The sequence below is a fragment of the Cebus imitator genome, unplaced genomic scaffold (assembly GCF_001604975.1).
Source record: "Cebus imitator isolate Cc_AM_T3 unplaced genomic scaffold, Cebus_imitator-1.0 Scaffold23, whole genome shotgun sequence".
NCBI lineage: Eukaryota > Metazoa > Chordata > Mammalia > Primates > Cebidae > Cebus > Cebus imitator.
Window position 1 is genome coordinate 10,368,671 of NW_016107338.1, and position 17,918 is coordinate 10,386,588.

At 34.7% G+C, this 17,918-nt stretch overlaps 1 protein-coding gene across 12 annotated transcripts in view; it reads left to right on the forward strand.

Annotated features, from left to right (window-relative positions):
- LOC108299718 (WD repeat containing planar cell polarity effector) overlaps positions 1–17,918 on the forward strand; it is a 510,874-nt gene that overhangs the window by 367,945 nt on the left and 125,011 nt on the right. For 9 of the 12 annotated variants that reach the window (XR_005199010.1, XM_017522162.2, XM_037736186.1 and 6 more), the window contains one exon: positions 3,881–3,983. The exons of 1 other annotated variant lie outside the window; for it this stretch is intronic. Coding sequence is in view for 10 of the 11 variants with exons in the window: in XM_017522162.2 (XP_017377651.1) it covers positions 3,881–3,983 (103 nt within the window). In the remaining variant the exon portion in view is untranslated. Of the gene's footprint in view, positions 1–3,880; positions 3,984–7,191; positions 7,209–7,925; positions 8,566–17,918 lie in introns of those variants that run through there. 2 more of the 12 variants (XM_037736189.1, XM_017522165.2) reach the window with 2 other exon arrangements.

Sequence of the window (17,918 nt, forward strand, 5' to 3'; positions counted from 1 at the left end):
CTGGAAAGCCCAAGAGCATGGTGCTGGCATCTGGTAAGGGTGATTCCATGGTGAAGGGTGGAAGGCAGATGTAAGCATGTGAAACAGAGAAAGGAAATTGGGCCAAATTCACTTTTACAACAAACCCTTTCTTTTGATAGCTAACCCACTCCTGTGATAACAACATTAATTTATTCATCATAGGAGAGCTCTGATGACCTAATCCTTTCTTTAGGGCCCCAGCTTCCAATACCATTACATTGGCAATTAATTTTCAACATGTTTTGGTGGGACATTCATATCATAGCACTTAATTGTGTAAATTCAACATTTAAACTAAATTCCCAGTCTAAATCTATTAAAAATTATTTTTAAAATGAAGCCAGAAGATAGCCACTTGAGAGGTGATATAGACACTAGATATGTCTTTCACCAGATCCTAAACCTTAATTAACTCTGTCAGACTGAGGGGCATAGAATTATGGAAATATACTCTTGAATCCATTTTGCTGAAGTCCGCATTCAAATATATGAATCATGAGGAGGCCCACAAGTGAATCAGCAAATAAATGGACTGCATAGTATGTTTCCAAACAGATTATGAAATTAAGACTTTCATGGTAGAGACATAATATGAATTTAAGAACTATTAAGGTTTGCCCTTTTAGTTAGCACCTGTAGTCCCACCTACTCAAGAGGCTGAAACAGAAGGTTCACTTGAGCCCAGGAGTTTGAATCTAGCCTGAGCAACAAAGACACAATCTCTTTTATCTTTATGTTTTAATTTGCCCTCTTCAAATAGATGACCACAATTCCCTAGAACTATTTTTAAAAATACAGGCGAGAAATTAGAGAATTAAGGAATAATATGAAAACGAGAGGGAGAAAATGTTCCAGAAATAATTTGTTGACCACAGATCTTATGGCCCACACTTATAACACTTCTAAACATAAAGTACTTATAATGGTAACTCACAAACAGAATGATCTATATATGGGTATGCTTCTTTTCTTTGGTTTATATGGCTGTATATCAATGTTCTATAGTTTTAAAATTAACTAGAATAAGTTTTAGATATTCTTGACCATCTATTTTGACATATTAATTTTAAGATCAACTTAGCAAGTTGAGGGGATTTTGATTAGAACTCCACTGAATTTTACAGAATATTCTGGGTCAAAACGAAATCTTTAAACATGTGTAGTCTTCCTACATATAAGCATGTGTATGTCTGTATTTTAAGCAGATGGTCATTTATGTTCTTTAGTAATGGTCTTCTCAAGTGCATTGCATATCCTTTGCTTTCAATAATGTATTGCATGTCCTTTGCCTCTTAAATGTATTGCATGTCCTTTGCTTTCAATAATGAATCAAATACAAATTTTGTCAAGGAACAGAAAATAGGGAAAGCTACCTAACTCATGTTGTAAGGCCAGTGTAATCTTGATACCAGTCAAGGGCAGTCCAAGTAAACAAAGTCACAGACTATTCTTAAAAGAATAGATGCAAAAATCTTAAATAAGTTGAAAAAAGTATATATTTTCAACGTACCAAATTCTTCTCTGACTGTAAGGTTCTCTTATGAAAGTAACATGCTATTCTTGGACTAAAAAGTAAAAACCACATGATTATTTTGATTGTACGTTTAAGTTGTTTCCAATTTTTCACTGTTATAAACAATGCTTTAATTACCAATCTTGGACACTGTCCATCATTTCCTTAGAAAGATTTACCAAAAGTACATTTTAAATTATGATAATATTGTTAAAATACAGGGCCAGCAAACTTTTTCTACAAAGTGCCAGATAGCAAATATTAGAGCTTTGTGGGCCAAGAGGCAAAAGTAAAGTTATTATGTAGGTACTTATATAACAAGATAGAAAATGAATTTCCATAAATTTTTATTGATGAAATTAGAAGAGTATAATTTTTGTGATACAGCTGTACATATGTGAAGGATGGAATCCTTTTCAGAGGAGGTAACATTTCACTTAGTTGGGTTTGAAAGCTGGTGTTCCTATCATCAAAATCTTCAGCTAACATTCATCTGTTAATGCTGATCTACAATGAGATTTTACATATTTCACCTTTGAAAATGTCTTTCCACGTAGATAAGTATTGCCAAATATTGATATCAGTCCATGAGTATATGCTTTTAATTGATTATATTCACAGACTGGCAGGCATTTTTAGAATTCTATTAGCTAAAAGGCTAGAATGCCTTTTAGCATGTCATTACATTGCAAATCACTTCCAATTAAAGTTCCTCAATTGCACAGTTAAATGGATTTTGGAATATGTAAATTTCCTTTCCACTTGCATCAAGGTCTGAAAAACACTGCTGTAGTTTGAAATCAGAAAATATATTGCTGGGAATTTGTGTAGGAATGGAGATATCACCATATATATATATATATATATATATATATATATAACTTTTGACAGTGCAGGAAGTATGTAATGCAGCCTGACATTACTTGCAATTCAAACAATGTTCTCGATAAAATGACTTTTTCACAGTATGTTTCACATATAAGTTTCACATATAAGCACTGTTTTACTTTGTAACTTTAGCCTGAAACCTTTTCAAATCTGCAGCAAAAGCTAATTTCAAAGCCACTCAGAGTTCAATAGCAGTGACTGAGCACAGTTTTTTCAACCATTAAAAAAGTAAAAACCATTTTTAACTTGAGGACTATCTAATAAGCAGGCTAGATTTGACCCATAGCTTACTGACCCTTGCATTATAAAGTCTTAAACAATTATATTCCCAGTAACTTAAATGTTACATGCCTCTTTTCCCCAAACTTTGCAACCTGTAATTATTATTTACTTTTAAAGATTTATCCAATTTGAAATTACATTTTTCAGCTTACATTTATTTGCATAAGGTCACATATCTTTTAATGATTATAAGCCATTTATGTTTATTTCTTCACTGTAAACTGGTTTTTCATATTCTTTTCCCATTTTTATTTCAATAAAATTTTCATTCCACCAATTGATCTGTGTACCAAAAAGAGTTCTAAATCCTTTTTAGTGGCTCTACTTACTTGTTCAGTATTACTTTTCACTACTTTCTCCCACACATCCAACCCTCTTTCCATAGCGAAAGATCTGCCATTGCCTGAGAGAGTTGTGTTTTCTCAAGCTTCTCTGCATATCTGCACCAGATGTCATTCATTCACTGTCACTCACATTTTCTCCATTTTCCCCCTCTTAGAGTAATTCTTCTTACTCACCCTTGGAGACTCCGATCAGATATCAGTTCCTCTTTGGCTCCACAGCACTCTGCAAATATGTGCTGTAAAATATATCAAACTTTTACATAATTAACTACTGGTTTACAGTGGTCTGTCTCCCCACTGGGCACATAGGCATTTGAGATACGGTATTATAATTGATGGCCATACTCCAAATCAGTGCCCAGCACATAGTAGGTACTAATTATTTAAGTGAGTTCAAAATACCAATAATATTATAACAAATACATGCCAGGCACAGCAACACATCTGTTTAGTATCCTTTGTATTGTACTTAGCATGATGTACAATTAAAATTTGAAGACAAACTCTCACATATTAATGTCTTACCAAAGAAAAATAACAATTAACATTTTTATTCCCTGACAAAACTGAGTATGTCACTTTATTAAAAACTTGTATTTTCCCTCACAGCTTAAAATAATTTATTTAAATATTTGCCTTTAGTTATAGCTGTGATCTCCAATTCAGGAAAATTTGCTTATACTAGAAAACTAAGAATCTTAAAATATAGAAAAGAATATTTATAAACTGTTTCTATTTTGTAATCTGAACAATAAGTTTCTTTGAAAATCTTCTTTGTAACTTGAGCAAGATTCATTTTGGATCAACTTTTTATTTTGCTTTATTTCCTCAGGATATTCATTACCTTGCACTAGATAAAGGTGAATTGGCACTAGCTGAAGTGGCAAGAAAAAGAGCTAGTGACATTGATGCAGAATCAATAACCTCTGGAGTTGGTAAGAATTAATGCTATTTTTAAGTGCTTTTATTTAAATCAATGCTTAGTATCATTTCTATTTGGAGGACATGGTTGGTTAATTTGAATTACTTTCTTTGTAAAGACAGTGCCTTATAAAAAGAAGAATTAAGACTTGACAAACAGTACAATGTCGATACACAAGTTGGAATTGTGTTTATATGAAAATTTATATTCAGTGATTACTACAGTCATCATTTATCAAAAAGTCAAAAGGATATTTCAATCTTTTCATAAGATTTTCAGAGAAAGCTTAATATTATCGTTAGTGCTATTATTAAAACTAACCAACACAGAAATTTATATAATCCTTTATTTAGACACAGACATGTCATTTCTCAAAAGAATTCTCTCCTATATCAGGCAAAGTATTTCATATGGGATTTCGGATTTGATGGGTGATCTGTTTTTGTTTAGAAGCTGCTAGAATCATTTTAAACTGTAGTATTCTAAAGAAGACAGATCAGAAGCCTTAGAATGAATTTAAAAGTTCATTTAAACTTTATAATATAAGAAATGAAAGTTTTTAAAAAATTGTAATATCAACACTAATATCTTTTTTTTAAATTCAGTTTATCTAATGCCACTAAGTTGTGCGATACTGATACTTAGAAATCCAATTCCTTTTCTTCCTATTTATTATTCCTAAGTTAGGCAAAGAACCCTCAGGATTGTACTAGAATTCATTTTTCTGTGAAACTCCTCTAAAACAAAGAAGTTTTAATAATATTTCCACTTTGTAAGTGCTTGAAAAACCTTATACAAGCCTCTCCATTTATAGATCTTGTGTTTTGTTTTTGTAATGCTGTTTGCATCCAAAGGGACCAGTTGTCAGCTTCTCTCAGACACCACCACGTAGATCCAGTCTTCAATGTGGTACTGAAGGATTTAAAACCATTTCATCAGGATAGCTGTAGACCTGAATACCAGGGCTCTCAGGTACTAGCAAGATAATTCCATTCTCCTTCCCCCATCCTGAAAGAGTTCTAAATTGATTAGACCAGTTTCATATCTCCATTTCTAATGGATAAGGAATACTCGCTATTAATGCAATATTAGATAAGAATAACTGTAACTGACCTATCACTACATCTTGTTACTAGCTAGGGAGAGATATTACTGTGTCTACTACTACTAATAATAGCAACTAATATTTATTGAATGCTAAGTTACAGATATCAAGTAATTTTCACTACAACTCTGTGAAGTAAGTACAACTTATATTTGTTATGAGAAGTTACTTCTAACTAAATGATGAAAGCATACCATGTTTATAGGAATGATGACATTATATGAGGGGTACAAATATCCTCCATCCCTATCCCTCTGGCCATTTAGGAAAACACAGTAAGAAGTCATAGCCAGTTGTCTGGAAATATTCCTTAGTTGTCCTGTACCCTGCCTTTTCTACCAGGTTATCAGATATAATGATGGCCATCTTTGCATTTTAAAGTTATTTAAAATTACTAAGAGTGAAAGAGAATATGAAGAGATTATCACAAAATTTCAGCAAAACAAAGAAATTCCCTGATTCACCAAAATGCATCTCATTCCCTGTGTATTATCTGATGAGGTGGTCAGTGGATAATTCCTAGCCAGAAAGCTTAGTGTACCCACTTTGAGCCTTGCATCATTTCCAGCAAATATATTTTCACTGATACCCTGTGACTTCCCTTTTCTCAGCCTTGTCTCAGGCCTCAGCCTTTGACCTAGGTTACTGTGTTTTGACAAAGACACTATTAAATAACATCAGTAACTTTCAGGAGGTTGCCCTATTAGATGAATGTTCTACTCTACTTTTGCTGCAGAAACCTGGGTGATTCTCACTCATAATTCTAAATGGAATAGGAAAGAATGTCTGGTTTCCTCATCATGGTCTCTGCCTAGTTCTTTTTGTAGTCTGCATCATGCTGGGGAAAGCTAATTTTCTCTCAAATTCCCTCTATTTAATTCAGCTATTCTCTTAAACTTTTCCCAAAGCTGAAAGTTATTAAATTTTTGGCTTTCAAAGTGGTTCTTTGATGCAAGCAAGAAGCCAAATTATGTAAGACAGGGAAAGAGTATGTAAGTAGTTCCATTTACATGGGAGAGTCTCTAAAAAAGCATCAGACATAAATGCTGTCACTACAGTTAAAAGCAAGAGTTGCCAAAGGAAAAGCTGGATGATGATAATCTGAACAATTTGGTAATTTTTAAAACTTTTTATTGAAGTCCAACATGCATACAGAAAAGTGCACAAAACATAACTGTGTGGCTCAATGAATTTCACAAAGGGAACACATCCTTGTAAACAGTATCCTAACCGATAAACTTACGTTACCAGGACCCCAGAAGCCTTCCTGTATCCACTTTAAGATGCTATAATCTCAGCCCAGCTGTCCAGACTTGTTAACATTATAGACTAGTTTTGCCTTTTTTCAAACTTAAAATAAATGGATTCATACGTATATTCTTTTGTATTTGGCTCCCTTTATTCAACATTGTCCGTCTGAGCATCTTTCATATTGTTGGATATAGATATAATTTTTTCTACGCTTAATGCTGTATAACAGTATTCCAGGCCAGTCACAGTGGCTCATGCCTGTAATCCCAGGACTTTGGGAGACTGAGGTGGGCAGATCACAAGGTCAAGAGATTGAGACCATCCTGGCCAACATTGGTGAAACCCAATCTCTACTAAAATACAAAAATTAGCTGGCATGGTGGCGTGCACCTATACTCCCAGCTAGCTCAGGAGGCTGAGGCAAGAGAATTGCTTGAACCTGGGAGGCGGATGTTGCAGTGAGCCAAGATCACGCCACTGCACTCCGACATGGCGCCTGGCAACAGAGCAAGAATCTGTCTCAAAAACAGAACAAAAAACAATATTCCAATGTATGAATGTATTACAACTTATTCTACTTTAGACGGATATTTGGGTTGTTTCAAATTTGCAGCTAATGTGAACAGTGTTGCTATGAACATTCTTATGTATGTCTTTTCATGGACATAGGTACACAGATCTGTTGGATGGTTCTTAGAAGCAGAATTCCTGTGACATAGGATATGTAGCCTTAGCTACTTCCAGTAGCCACTTCCAGTTTTCCAAAGTAGTTGTTAACAATTTCCCTTCTCACCAGCAGTATGTAAGAGTCCCAGTTTTGGCCATCCTTACTGATGCTTGATATTGTCTCTCTTTTTCATTTTAGCCTTTCTGGTGGAAAAGGTATTGTAATTTTGTACACGTGACAGTATAATGCATACACTGTTTCTGGACCATGTTCTATTTTATTAGTCTGTTTGTCTGTATTTGCACAAATATCTCACTGCTTTAAGCAACTCTGGTTGTAAATGTTATTATCTGGTAGTGCAAATTGCCCAGCTTTGTTCTCTAAGATAGACTTGGCTATTTTTCCATATAAATCTCAAAATTGGCTTATACCCTGACAAAATCAAGAAAAACAAACAAACAGTAGTGGCTGAAATTCTGGTTAGAATCTCATTTAATCCATAGATAAATTGGGGCTGAACTGATTTCTTTATAATATTGTTTTCCAATCCATGAATATGTTATATCTCTCCATTTATTTAGGTCTTCTCTATTTCTTATGAAAAATGTTTTGTAGTTTTCACAGTAGTGGTCTTCCACATCTTCCTTTAGATTTAAGTATTTCTTTTTCTCCTTTGTATGTGGTAATCTAACTTTAAAATTTCATATTCTGTTTTATTTCTGGTATATATATAATTGACTATTACATATATTTACCTTATATCCAGCAATAACTGATAAATTCACTTATTAATGCCAATAGTTTGTAAATTCTTTTGAATTTTCTGCATCCCAATCATGTCATCTGGAAATGTGTTAGTCTTTTTGCATTGCTATAAAGGAATACCTGAGACTGAGCAATTTATAAAGAAAAATGGTTTATTTTGGCTCAAGGTTCTTCAGGCTATATGAGAAGTTTGGTGCTGGCTTCTGCACCTGGTGAGGCCTCAGGAAGCTTCAAATCATGACAGAAGGTAAAGGGGGAGCTGCCAGATCACATGTTAAGAGAGGGAGAAAGAGAGAGAGGAGGAGGACTCAGCCTCCTTTAAACAACTAGCTCCCATGTGAACTCACAGAGCAAGAACTCACTTCTTACCATGGGGAGGGCACCAAGGCATTTAAGAGGGATCTGCCTCCATGACCCAAATGCATCTCACCAGGCCCCACCTCCAGCATGGGGGATTACATTTCAATATGAGATTTGGAGGGGACAAACATCGAAACCATATTTGCAAATAAGGACATTTTAATTTCTTCCTTTCTAGTTCTTAGGCCTTTTACTTCTCTTTCCTTATTACTGCACTGACTAGAACCTCTAGTATAAGGATAGGTAGAAGTTGTGACAGGCATTATTTTCTATTTCTTGATTCTTAGGGAAAGCTTTTTATTTATTTTTTTCTTTTTTACCATGTAGCTTACATGTGTACAGAAAGCTTTCAGTAATTCACCAGTTAGTGTAAAGTTTTCTCCAGATTTTTAATAAACCTTTTATTCATATTAACAAAGTTCTCTTTAATAACTAGCTTGCTAAGAGTTTCTATCATGAATAGGTATTGAATTTTATCAATACTTTTTCTTTGCCTATCAAGATTATCATATGATCTTTCTCCTTTGTTCTATTAATAGAGTGAATTGCATTGATTTTCAAATGGCAAACCTTGCATTCCAGAATAAATACTTCTTAATTGTGATGATATATTTTTACATATTGCTGGATTTCATTATTTTTAATTTTTGGCATTTACATTCATGAGGGATCAATCTATAAATGGTTTCATTTCAGTATCTCTGTCTAGTTTTGATATCTAGATTATTTTGACCTAATGCCTAAATGTCAAACATTCTAGAAAGCATACATTTGAACATGTAATAGTACTTTATGATTCAGTTATTTATATATGGCATATGTAACATTTCTTACAACTTAAAAATTTTACATTAATCTTCACTGTTTTAATGTGAATATTTTGGTTGGAACATTGTATTATGTTTTAGTAAAATATTATCATTGGATGAAACTGAGTAAAGAGACATGGGATCTCCCAATATTTCTTACAACTGCATATTATATAATTATCTTTAAAAGTTTAATTTTAAAAGTTTATACTAATGTAGTGTCCTATGTTAAGTACTGTAATAAACGTTACCTTATTTGTTCCTCCTAACTTAGCTCTAAAGGAGAGACTACTCTATTGGTGAATTTTTTTTAGAAGCTTTTTAAATAATTTCGACTTTTATTTTAGATTCGGGAGTATATGTGCAGGTTTGTTACATGGGTATATTTCATAATACTAAGATTTGGGGTATGAATAATCCCCATCACCCAGGTAGTAAGCAATAGTACCCAACAAGGAGTTTTTCAGCCCTTGCTCCTCTCCCTTCTATTGGTTCTCAGCATTTATTATTCCTATTTTTATGTCCATGTGTACTTAATGCTTCACTCCCACTTACATGTGAGAATATGTGGTATTTGGTTTTCTGTTCCTGAGTTAATTCACTTACAATATTGGCTTCCAACTATATCCATGTTGCTGCAAAGGATGTGATTTTAGTCTTTTTTATGGCTGTATAGTTTTGCATGGTGTATATGTACTACATTTTCTTTATTCAATCCATCATTGATAGGTTCCTAGGTTGATTCCATGTATTTGCTATTGTGAGTAGTGCTGTGATGAACATACAAGTGCATGTGTCTCTTTGGCAGAACAATTTATTTTCCTTTGGGTATATACCCAGAAATAGGATCAATGCGTTGAATGATAGTTCTGAGTTTTTGTGAAATCTCCACTCTTTTCCACAGTGGCTAAATTAATTTACATTCCCAACAGCAGTATATAAGCATTCCCTTTTCTCCACAACCTCAAAGCATATGTTACTTTCTGACTTTTTTAACAAAAGCGATTCTGACTGGTATGAGATGGTATCTCATTGTGATTTTGATTTGCTTTTCTTTGACTAGTGATATTGAGCAATTTTTCATGTTTGTTGGCTGCTTGAATGTCTGCTTTTGAGAAATGGCAGTTCACATCATTTGCATGCTTTTTAATGGGCTTGTTTTTATCTTGTCGATTTTAAGTTCTTCTTAGATTCTACTTATTAGTCCTTTGTTGAATGCATAGCATAGTTTGCAAATATTTTCTCCCATTCTGTAGGTTATCTGCTTACTTTGTTGATAGTTTCTTTTGCTGTGCAGAAGCTTTTTGGTTTAATTAGGCCCCACTTCTCAATCTTTGTTATTGTTGCATTTATTTTTCAGGACTTAATCATAAATTTTTTACCAAGGCCAGTGTCCAGAAAGATATTTTCTAGGTTTTCTTCTAAGATTCCTATATGGTATGAGATCATACATTTAATTGTTAATCTTAAGTTAATTTTTGTATATGGTGAAAGGTAGGGATCTAATTTCATTCTTCCACATATGGCTAGCAAGCTACTCCAGCACCATTTATTGGATAGAGTCCTTTCCCAGCTTCTTTTCTTGACTGTCAAAGATCAGATGCTCGTAGGTGTGTGGCTTTATTTCAGAGTTCTCTTATTTTGTTACATTGGTCTCTGTGTCTGTTTTTGTACCAGTACCATGCTGGTTTGGTTACTGCAGACTTGGTATAGTTTGAAGTTGGGTAATGTGATGCCTCCAACTTTGTTCTTTGTGCTTAGGATTGCTTTGGCCATCTGGGCTCTTTTTGGTTCCATATGAATTTTAGAATAGTTTTTGTGCTATTTGAGTGAAAACTGACCTTGGTAGTTTGATAGATACAGAGTTGAATCTGTAGATTGCTTTGGGCAGTATGGACATTTTAATGATATTGATTCTTCCAATGCATGCACATGGAAGTTTTTCCATTTGTTTGTGTCGTCTGTGATTTCTTTCATCAGTATTTTGTCGTTCGTTCACTTCCATGGTTAGATGTATTCCTACGTATTTTGTTTGTATGTGGCTATTATAAGTGGGATTATGTTCTTGACTTGGCTCTCGGCTTGAATGTTATTAGTTCAAACCAATGTTGTATGTTGATTTTGTATCTGAAACTTTACAGAAGTCATTTATCAGGTCGTGGAGTCTTCTGGTGAAGTCTTTAGGGTTTTTAGGTACAGAATCATATCATCAGCAAAGAGAGGTAATTTGACTTCCTGTTTTCCTATTTGGATACCTTTTATTTCTTTATCTTCTGATTTTTTTGGCTAAGACTTCCAGTACTTTTTTGAACGGGAATGATGAGTGTAGGCATCTTTGTCTTATTCTTGTTCTTAAGGGGAATGCTTCCAGATTTTGCCCATTCAGTATGATGTTGGCTGTGGGTTTGTCATAGATGGTTCTTATTATTTTGAGGTCTGTTCCTTCTATGCCTAGTTGGTTGAGGGTTTTGTATCAAGAAGGATGTTGGATTTTATCAAAGGCTTTTTCCATGTCTATTGAGATGATCATATGGTTTTTGTCTTTAATTCTGTTCCAGTGGTGAATCACGCTTATTGATTTGCGTATGTTGAACCAACCTTTCATCCCAGGAATAAAAACCTGCTTGATCATGGTGAATTAACTTTTTGATTTGCTGCTGGATTCAACGTATTTTGTTGAGGATTTTTGCATGTATGTTCATTCATCAGGCATATTGGCCTGTGGTTTTCTTTTTTCATTGTGTCTTTGCCAGGTTTTGGTATCAGGGCAGTTGTTCTGGCTTCATAGAATGAGTTACGAAGGAGTTCCCTCCTACCTGATTTCTGGAATAATTTCAGTAGGATGGGTACAAGTTCTTATTTGTACATCTGGTTTAATTCAGCTGCGAATCCATCTGGGCCAGTGCTTTTTTGATTGGTAGGCTTTTTATTATTGATTCAATTTCATAACTTGTTGATACTGTAATGTTCAGGGTTTCACTTTCTTTCTGGCTCAGTCTTGGGAGATTGTGTGCTTCCAGGAATTTATCTATTTGCTCTACATTATCTAGCTCATGTGCTTGAGGTGTTTGTATTATTTTCTGAGGATCTTTTTTATATCTGTGGAATCATTGATAGTGTTACCTTTGTCATTTCTGATGGTGCTTATTTAATCATCCTTTTTCCTTTGTTATTCAACTTGTCTGTCATTCCTGTTTATCCTTTCAAGGTATAGACTTTTGGTTTTGTTCATTCTTTGTATGGGATTTTGGATCTCAAGTTCATTGTTTTCTGCTCTGATATTAGTTATTTTCTTCTGCTGTCTTTGGGTTTGGTTTATCCTTGGTTTTCTAGTTCCTCTAGGTGTGATGTTAGATTGTTAATTTGAGATCTAACTTTTTGATGTAGGCCTTTAATGCTATAAACTTGTGGAGAGATCTTTTTTGTATAGGCAATGAAATGAGGTGACAGTGGAAATGCTCCATAAATTGCAAAAAATTGAGAGGCACTGCTCTATAGCAATTCTAATCGGTTTGCTATGGATTTAGTCCCCAGATTTGACTCCTTAATACAGTAGTGCTATAAAATACTCAGTAAAATAAAATAAAATATGTATGGCTAAATACTTGAAGGATATATTAAGACAAACTAATTTCTTTAAAAATTTCTGCTGTACATTAAATATTCTCAGAAATTACAAACTTAACTATTTGTTTATCTTAACATTTCCAAAAATTGTGACCATACAACCCTCATCTTTCTCCTCATTCCAGGCAATAGCTATAAATTCATAAAATTTGAAGTTTTTAGAATTCACTTGGGGAAACTTGTAGCTTAATTGCACAGCTGTAAATCTTTATCCTTGCTAACAGGTTTAGCATGATGGTTCTAGCTATTTAAATAATAATAATCATTCATAAAAGTAAAGAATTCAGATATTTATACTGTCACTATAGTAGTCCCCCCTTATCTGCTAATTTCCTTCCTGTAGTTTCAATTACCTGCAGTCTGCCACATTCCAAAAATATTATATGGAAAATTCCAGAAATAATTCGTAAGTTTTAAAATGTGTACTGTGAGGTAGTGTGACAAAATCTCACATTGTCCTATTTTGTCTTTGTCCAGTGTACCTACACTGTATATGCTACCTGCCCGTAAGTCACTTAGCAGCCATCTTGATTATCAGATGGACTGTAATGGTGTAGCAGTGCTTGTATTTAAGCAAGCCATATTTTACTTAATAATGACTCCAAAGCACAAGAGTAGTGATGCTGGCAATTCAAATATACCAAAGAGATGCACCTTATGGCCCTCTCAGTGAGTAAAAAGGTGAAAGTTCTCAACTTAATAAGGATAGAAATCATATGCTGAGCTTGCTAATATCTATGGTACATATGAATCTTCCATTCATGAAATTGTGAAAAAGGAAACAGAAATTTGCAAGTTGTGCTATTGCACCTCAAACTGCAAAAGTTGCGTGTGATAAATGCTTAGTTACAATGGAAAAGTCATTAAATTTGCAGGTGAAAGACACAAACAGAAAAGTGTTCCAACTGACAGCCATCCGATTCAGTAATATCTGCTATTTCAAGCATCCACTGGAGGTCTTTGAACAGATACCCCATGGATAAAGGGAGACTACCATACCTAGAAAATTCCTCTCCCCTCAACCTCCTCCTTCTTTCAGTTCCACACTCTGAGTGACATCCAGCAAAATTTCAGAATAGGAAGCTCTTTGTCCTTGTTACCCCACAGTTACATAAAAAATCAGAGGTAAAGACATGTGCAGCTGGTAATGTCTCAGACTTTCTTGCCAAACTGTAAATATTAAATAAGCATCTTCATAAGGGGTTATATTGGCAAAAGTCATGACCACTGTAGAGGCTAGATACATCTTTATTAGGTATTATCAATGCTACAGGCATTGTCTAAAGAACTTGCCATAGAACACCTTGGTATGTAGGAGTCAAACATCCGTTATCATGGTAGTTTTGCTTCAAGATGACATCACTGTTGCCATGCAACAGGCTATTTTCTTATAGAAACTAACACATTCAAAAGCAACCATGTATACAGGGGAATTGAGAAAGCCACACACAGGCCTAGTCAACATACATTTCAGAAAAGACCTGAGAAGACCATAAGCTTTTACCTCAGGCCAATTCTTACGTTTAGAGCAAACCTCGCTAATTAGTGGGACTTTCCCAGCACACAGCTAGCCTGCAAAGACTGGGAGAGATGGCTTTTTCAAATGCCCAGTTTCACACACACTCACCCCACCAGGCATACAAAGAAACAGGAAAACATGGCCCATTCAAAGGAACAAAATTAATTGGTAGAAACCAACCCTGAGAAAGCACAGACATCTTACTAACTAGGCAGTCTTTAAAACAACTGCCTTAAATATGTTTAAAGAGCCAAAGGAGACCATACAAAGAGCTAAAGAATATCAAAAAAATAAAAGAACAAAATGAGAATATCAACAGAGAAATTATAAAAAGGAACCAAACAAATTCTGAAGCAACTGAAAAGTCCAATAACTAGATTTAAAAATGTATTAGAGAAGTTCAACTGCAGGTTTGAGTAAGCAGAAGAAAAAACTGGCCAACTTTATGATACAGTATTTGAAATTATCAATACTAAGGACCAAAAAGAATTAAGAAAAGTGAACTAAACCTATGAGATTTATGGGACATCATCAAAATTACCAGTATATACATTATGGGAGAAGAGAGAAGAGGAATAGTAGAAGAGAGATAGGATGAGAAAGATTATATCAATTCTAAAGACAAAGAAGAATTAAGAAAAGTAAACTAAACCTATGAGATTTATGGGACATCATCAAATATACCAATATATATATTATGGGAGTCCCAGAAGGGGAAGAGCGAAAGGATCAGAAAGATTATGTGAAGAAATAATGACCAAAACCTTCCCAAATTTGAGGAAATGCATGAATCCACAAATCCAAGATGCTCAATGAACTTCAAGTAGAATCAACCCAAAGGACACATTATAATCAAATTGTTGAAAGAGAATCTGCAAGCCGCAAGAGAGAAAAAACTGATTATATACAAGGGATTCTCAATAATAAGGGAGTCTGACGTCTCAGCAGATGCTTGGGAGGCCAGAGATATGACTAAAGCGTTGGAAGAAAAATAACGATTAAGAATTTTATGTCCAGCAAGACTGGACAGTCAAACATAAAAACCAGTATTATTTAGTTTATAACTCTACTTCTTATTAGCAACCTGAATTAAAACACAAAGGCATAAAAATAATTACAAAGCTCTTTAGTAGTTACAGAGTATATAAAGATGTAATTTGTGACATCAATAACAAAGTAGGGGGACAGTGACAATGCTGTATAAGAGTTTTTGTATACAACTGAACTTAACTTGATATCAATTTAAATTACATTGTTGTAACTTTAGAATGTTATATGTAACTCCCATGATAACCACAAAGAAAATAACTATGAATATGTACAAAAGGAAATGAGAAGGGAATCAAAACATGTCACAACTGAAAACAAAAAGAGGCAGCAGTGGAGGAAATGAGTAACAAAAAGGCTGTATTTTTTGAAAACATAGCTCTAAAATATAGGTCCTGCTCTGTCAATAATTATAAGTGTCCACTGTCTGAAATGCTTGTGACCATAAGTGTTTTGGATTTGGGTTGGTTTGGTGGGGTTTTTTCAATTTTGGAATATTTGCAGGTACATACAAAGGTATCTTGAGGATGGTACCCAGGCATAAACCCAAAATTCAATTAGGTTTCATGTACACATTATACACATAGCCTGAAGGCAATTTTATATAATACTTTTGATAATTTTGTGCATGCAACAAAGCTGTCTACATTGAACCATTAGAATGCAAAGGTGTCACTGTCTCAGCCACCCATGTGGACAATCTGTGATTGTTATCACCATCATTCCTAACTAAATTTTTATGCTACCAATAAGCAGTCAGTTTCTTACACTTATCCATTCATAAGTACCTAAAAGTAAAAATATGACATACCGTTAATACAGTAAAAAACTAATGCGTTCCGGATAACTAAGTAATACGGTAGAATCATCAGAATATCTGTATCAGCTGTCAAACAGTGGCAAGCTTTCTGCCTCTGCCTACGATGCTATATCTTGAGTAAAAGATTACTGCATAGGGCATTTTATTTTTCGGAGAAAAAACAACAGCAGCAGTGAAATAGTTTGGAAGTGGGTCCTCTAGGGATAAGAAGGAATTCTGTTCGATGGCATTTTAAAGTGGTTCCTTTAGAGTTATCTGCCTCATAACTAAAGTTTTTGTCTTAGAAATTTCTTTTTGGTTTTATAAACTGACATGATTTCTTGTTCTGTAACAAACGCATGCTGCTCTAGTCTTTCAATAAGCCCATCGCACATTTTCACAATGTCACTCGCAGGCATACCTCTGCTCACTGCTGATAGTGTGCTCTTTAAGGAAGTGTTTTAATATTTACTCTTCATTGATCTAAAGATACCCTAGTCACAGGGCTGAATTAATGAAGTCACACTTGGGGGAAAGTACATAGCATAAATATAGTTTTATGAGAATGTCAGCTGTAAGATGAGCAGAAGTTATCAAGCAATAACAAAATCTTGCAGTCATCACCCAGGCCAGCTTCCCCACAGTGAGCACAAGCCACTGGTACAGAATGTTTGTGAAATCAACCAGGAAAGATGTCTCTGGTGATCCATGCCTTTTTATCATAATCATAGACTGGTGAGAAATTCACTCCTGGAAAATAGCAAGGATTCCAGCTTTTGCCTATCTTAGCAAGTTTATAATTATGCTTGCCTGTTGCATTAACACGTCTCAGCAGAGTTCTTCTGTCATTGGTATCCTTTTCATATAGGGGCTGTCTCATCTGGGGCAGTAACACCAAAAACAGTGATGTTCATCAATATTATAGACCTATTCTTATGTCAGATTTTTGTGATGACCTTAGTGAACTCGTCAGTGAATCTGTTGACTACTTTATAATCAGCAGATGCTTTATCACCACAAGTTTTTAAAGCAACTAAGAGAGTAAAACCAGAATGCTTCTATCACAAAAAAAATAGTAAGTGCTTAAGGTGTGATGGGTACCTCAGTTATCCTGATTTATTACACATTTTATGCCTGTATCGAACATCACATATACCCATAAATATATAAAACTATTATGTGCACATAATTCAAAGTAATAATAAAAATTTAATACCATATCTTTTCTTAAATTTCTCTAACAAGCTTACTGACTATCCACAGTTCCCTTCAATTTTTAGTTCATCATGATCTTTGCTTCTTTCATCATCAGTATACCATTAAGTGGCATGTGTTCACTACAATACTTATGGATCCACTGTTTCTTTCTTTCTTTTTTTAAAATTTTTTTATTGTATTTTAGGTTTTCGGGTACATGTGAAGAACATGGAAGATTGTTGCATAGGTACACACATGGCAACATGATTTGCTGCCTTCCTCCCCTTCACCTATATCTGGCATTTCTCCCCATGCTATCTCTCCCCAACTCCCCACCCCCTACTGTCCCACCTCTATTTCCCCCCGACAGACCCCAGTGTGTGATGCTTCCCTCCCTGTGTCCATGTGTTCTCATTGTTCAACACCCGCCTATGAGTGAGAACATGTGGTGTTTGATTTACTGTCCTTGTGTCAATTCACTGAGAATGATGGTTTCCAGGTTCATCCATGTCCCTACAAAGGACACGAACTCATTGTTTTTTATGGCTGCATAACATACCATGGTGTATATGTGTCACATTTTCCCTGTACAGTCTATCATCGATGGGCATTTGGGTAGGTTCCAGGTCTTCTCCAGATGGATAGACTGCAAAAATTTTTTCCCATTCTGTTGGTTGCTGATACACTCTAATGACTGTTTCTTTTGCCGTGCAGAAGCTGTGGAATTTGATTAGGTCCCATTTGTCTATTTTGGCTTTTGTTGCCAATGCTTTTGGTGTTTTGGTCATGAAGTCCTTGCCTA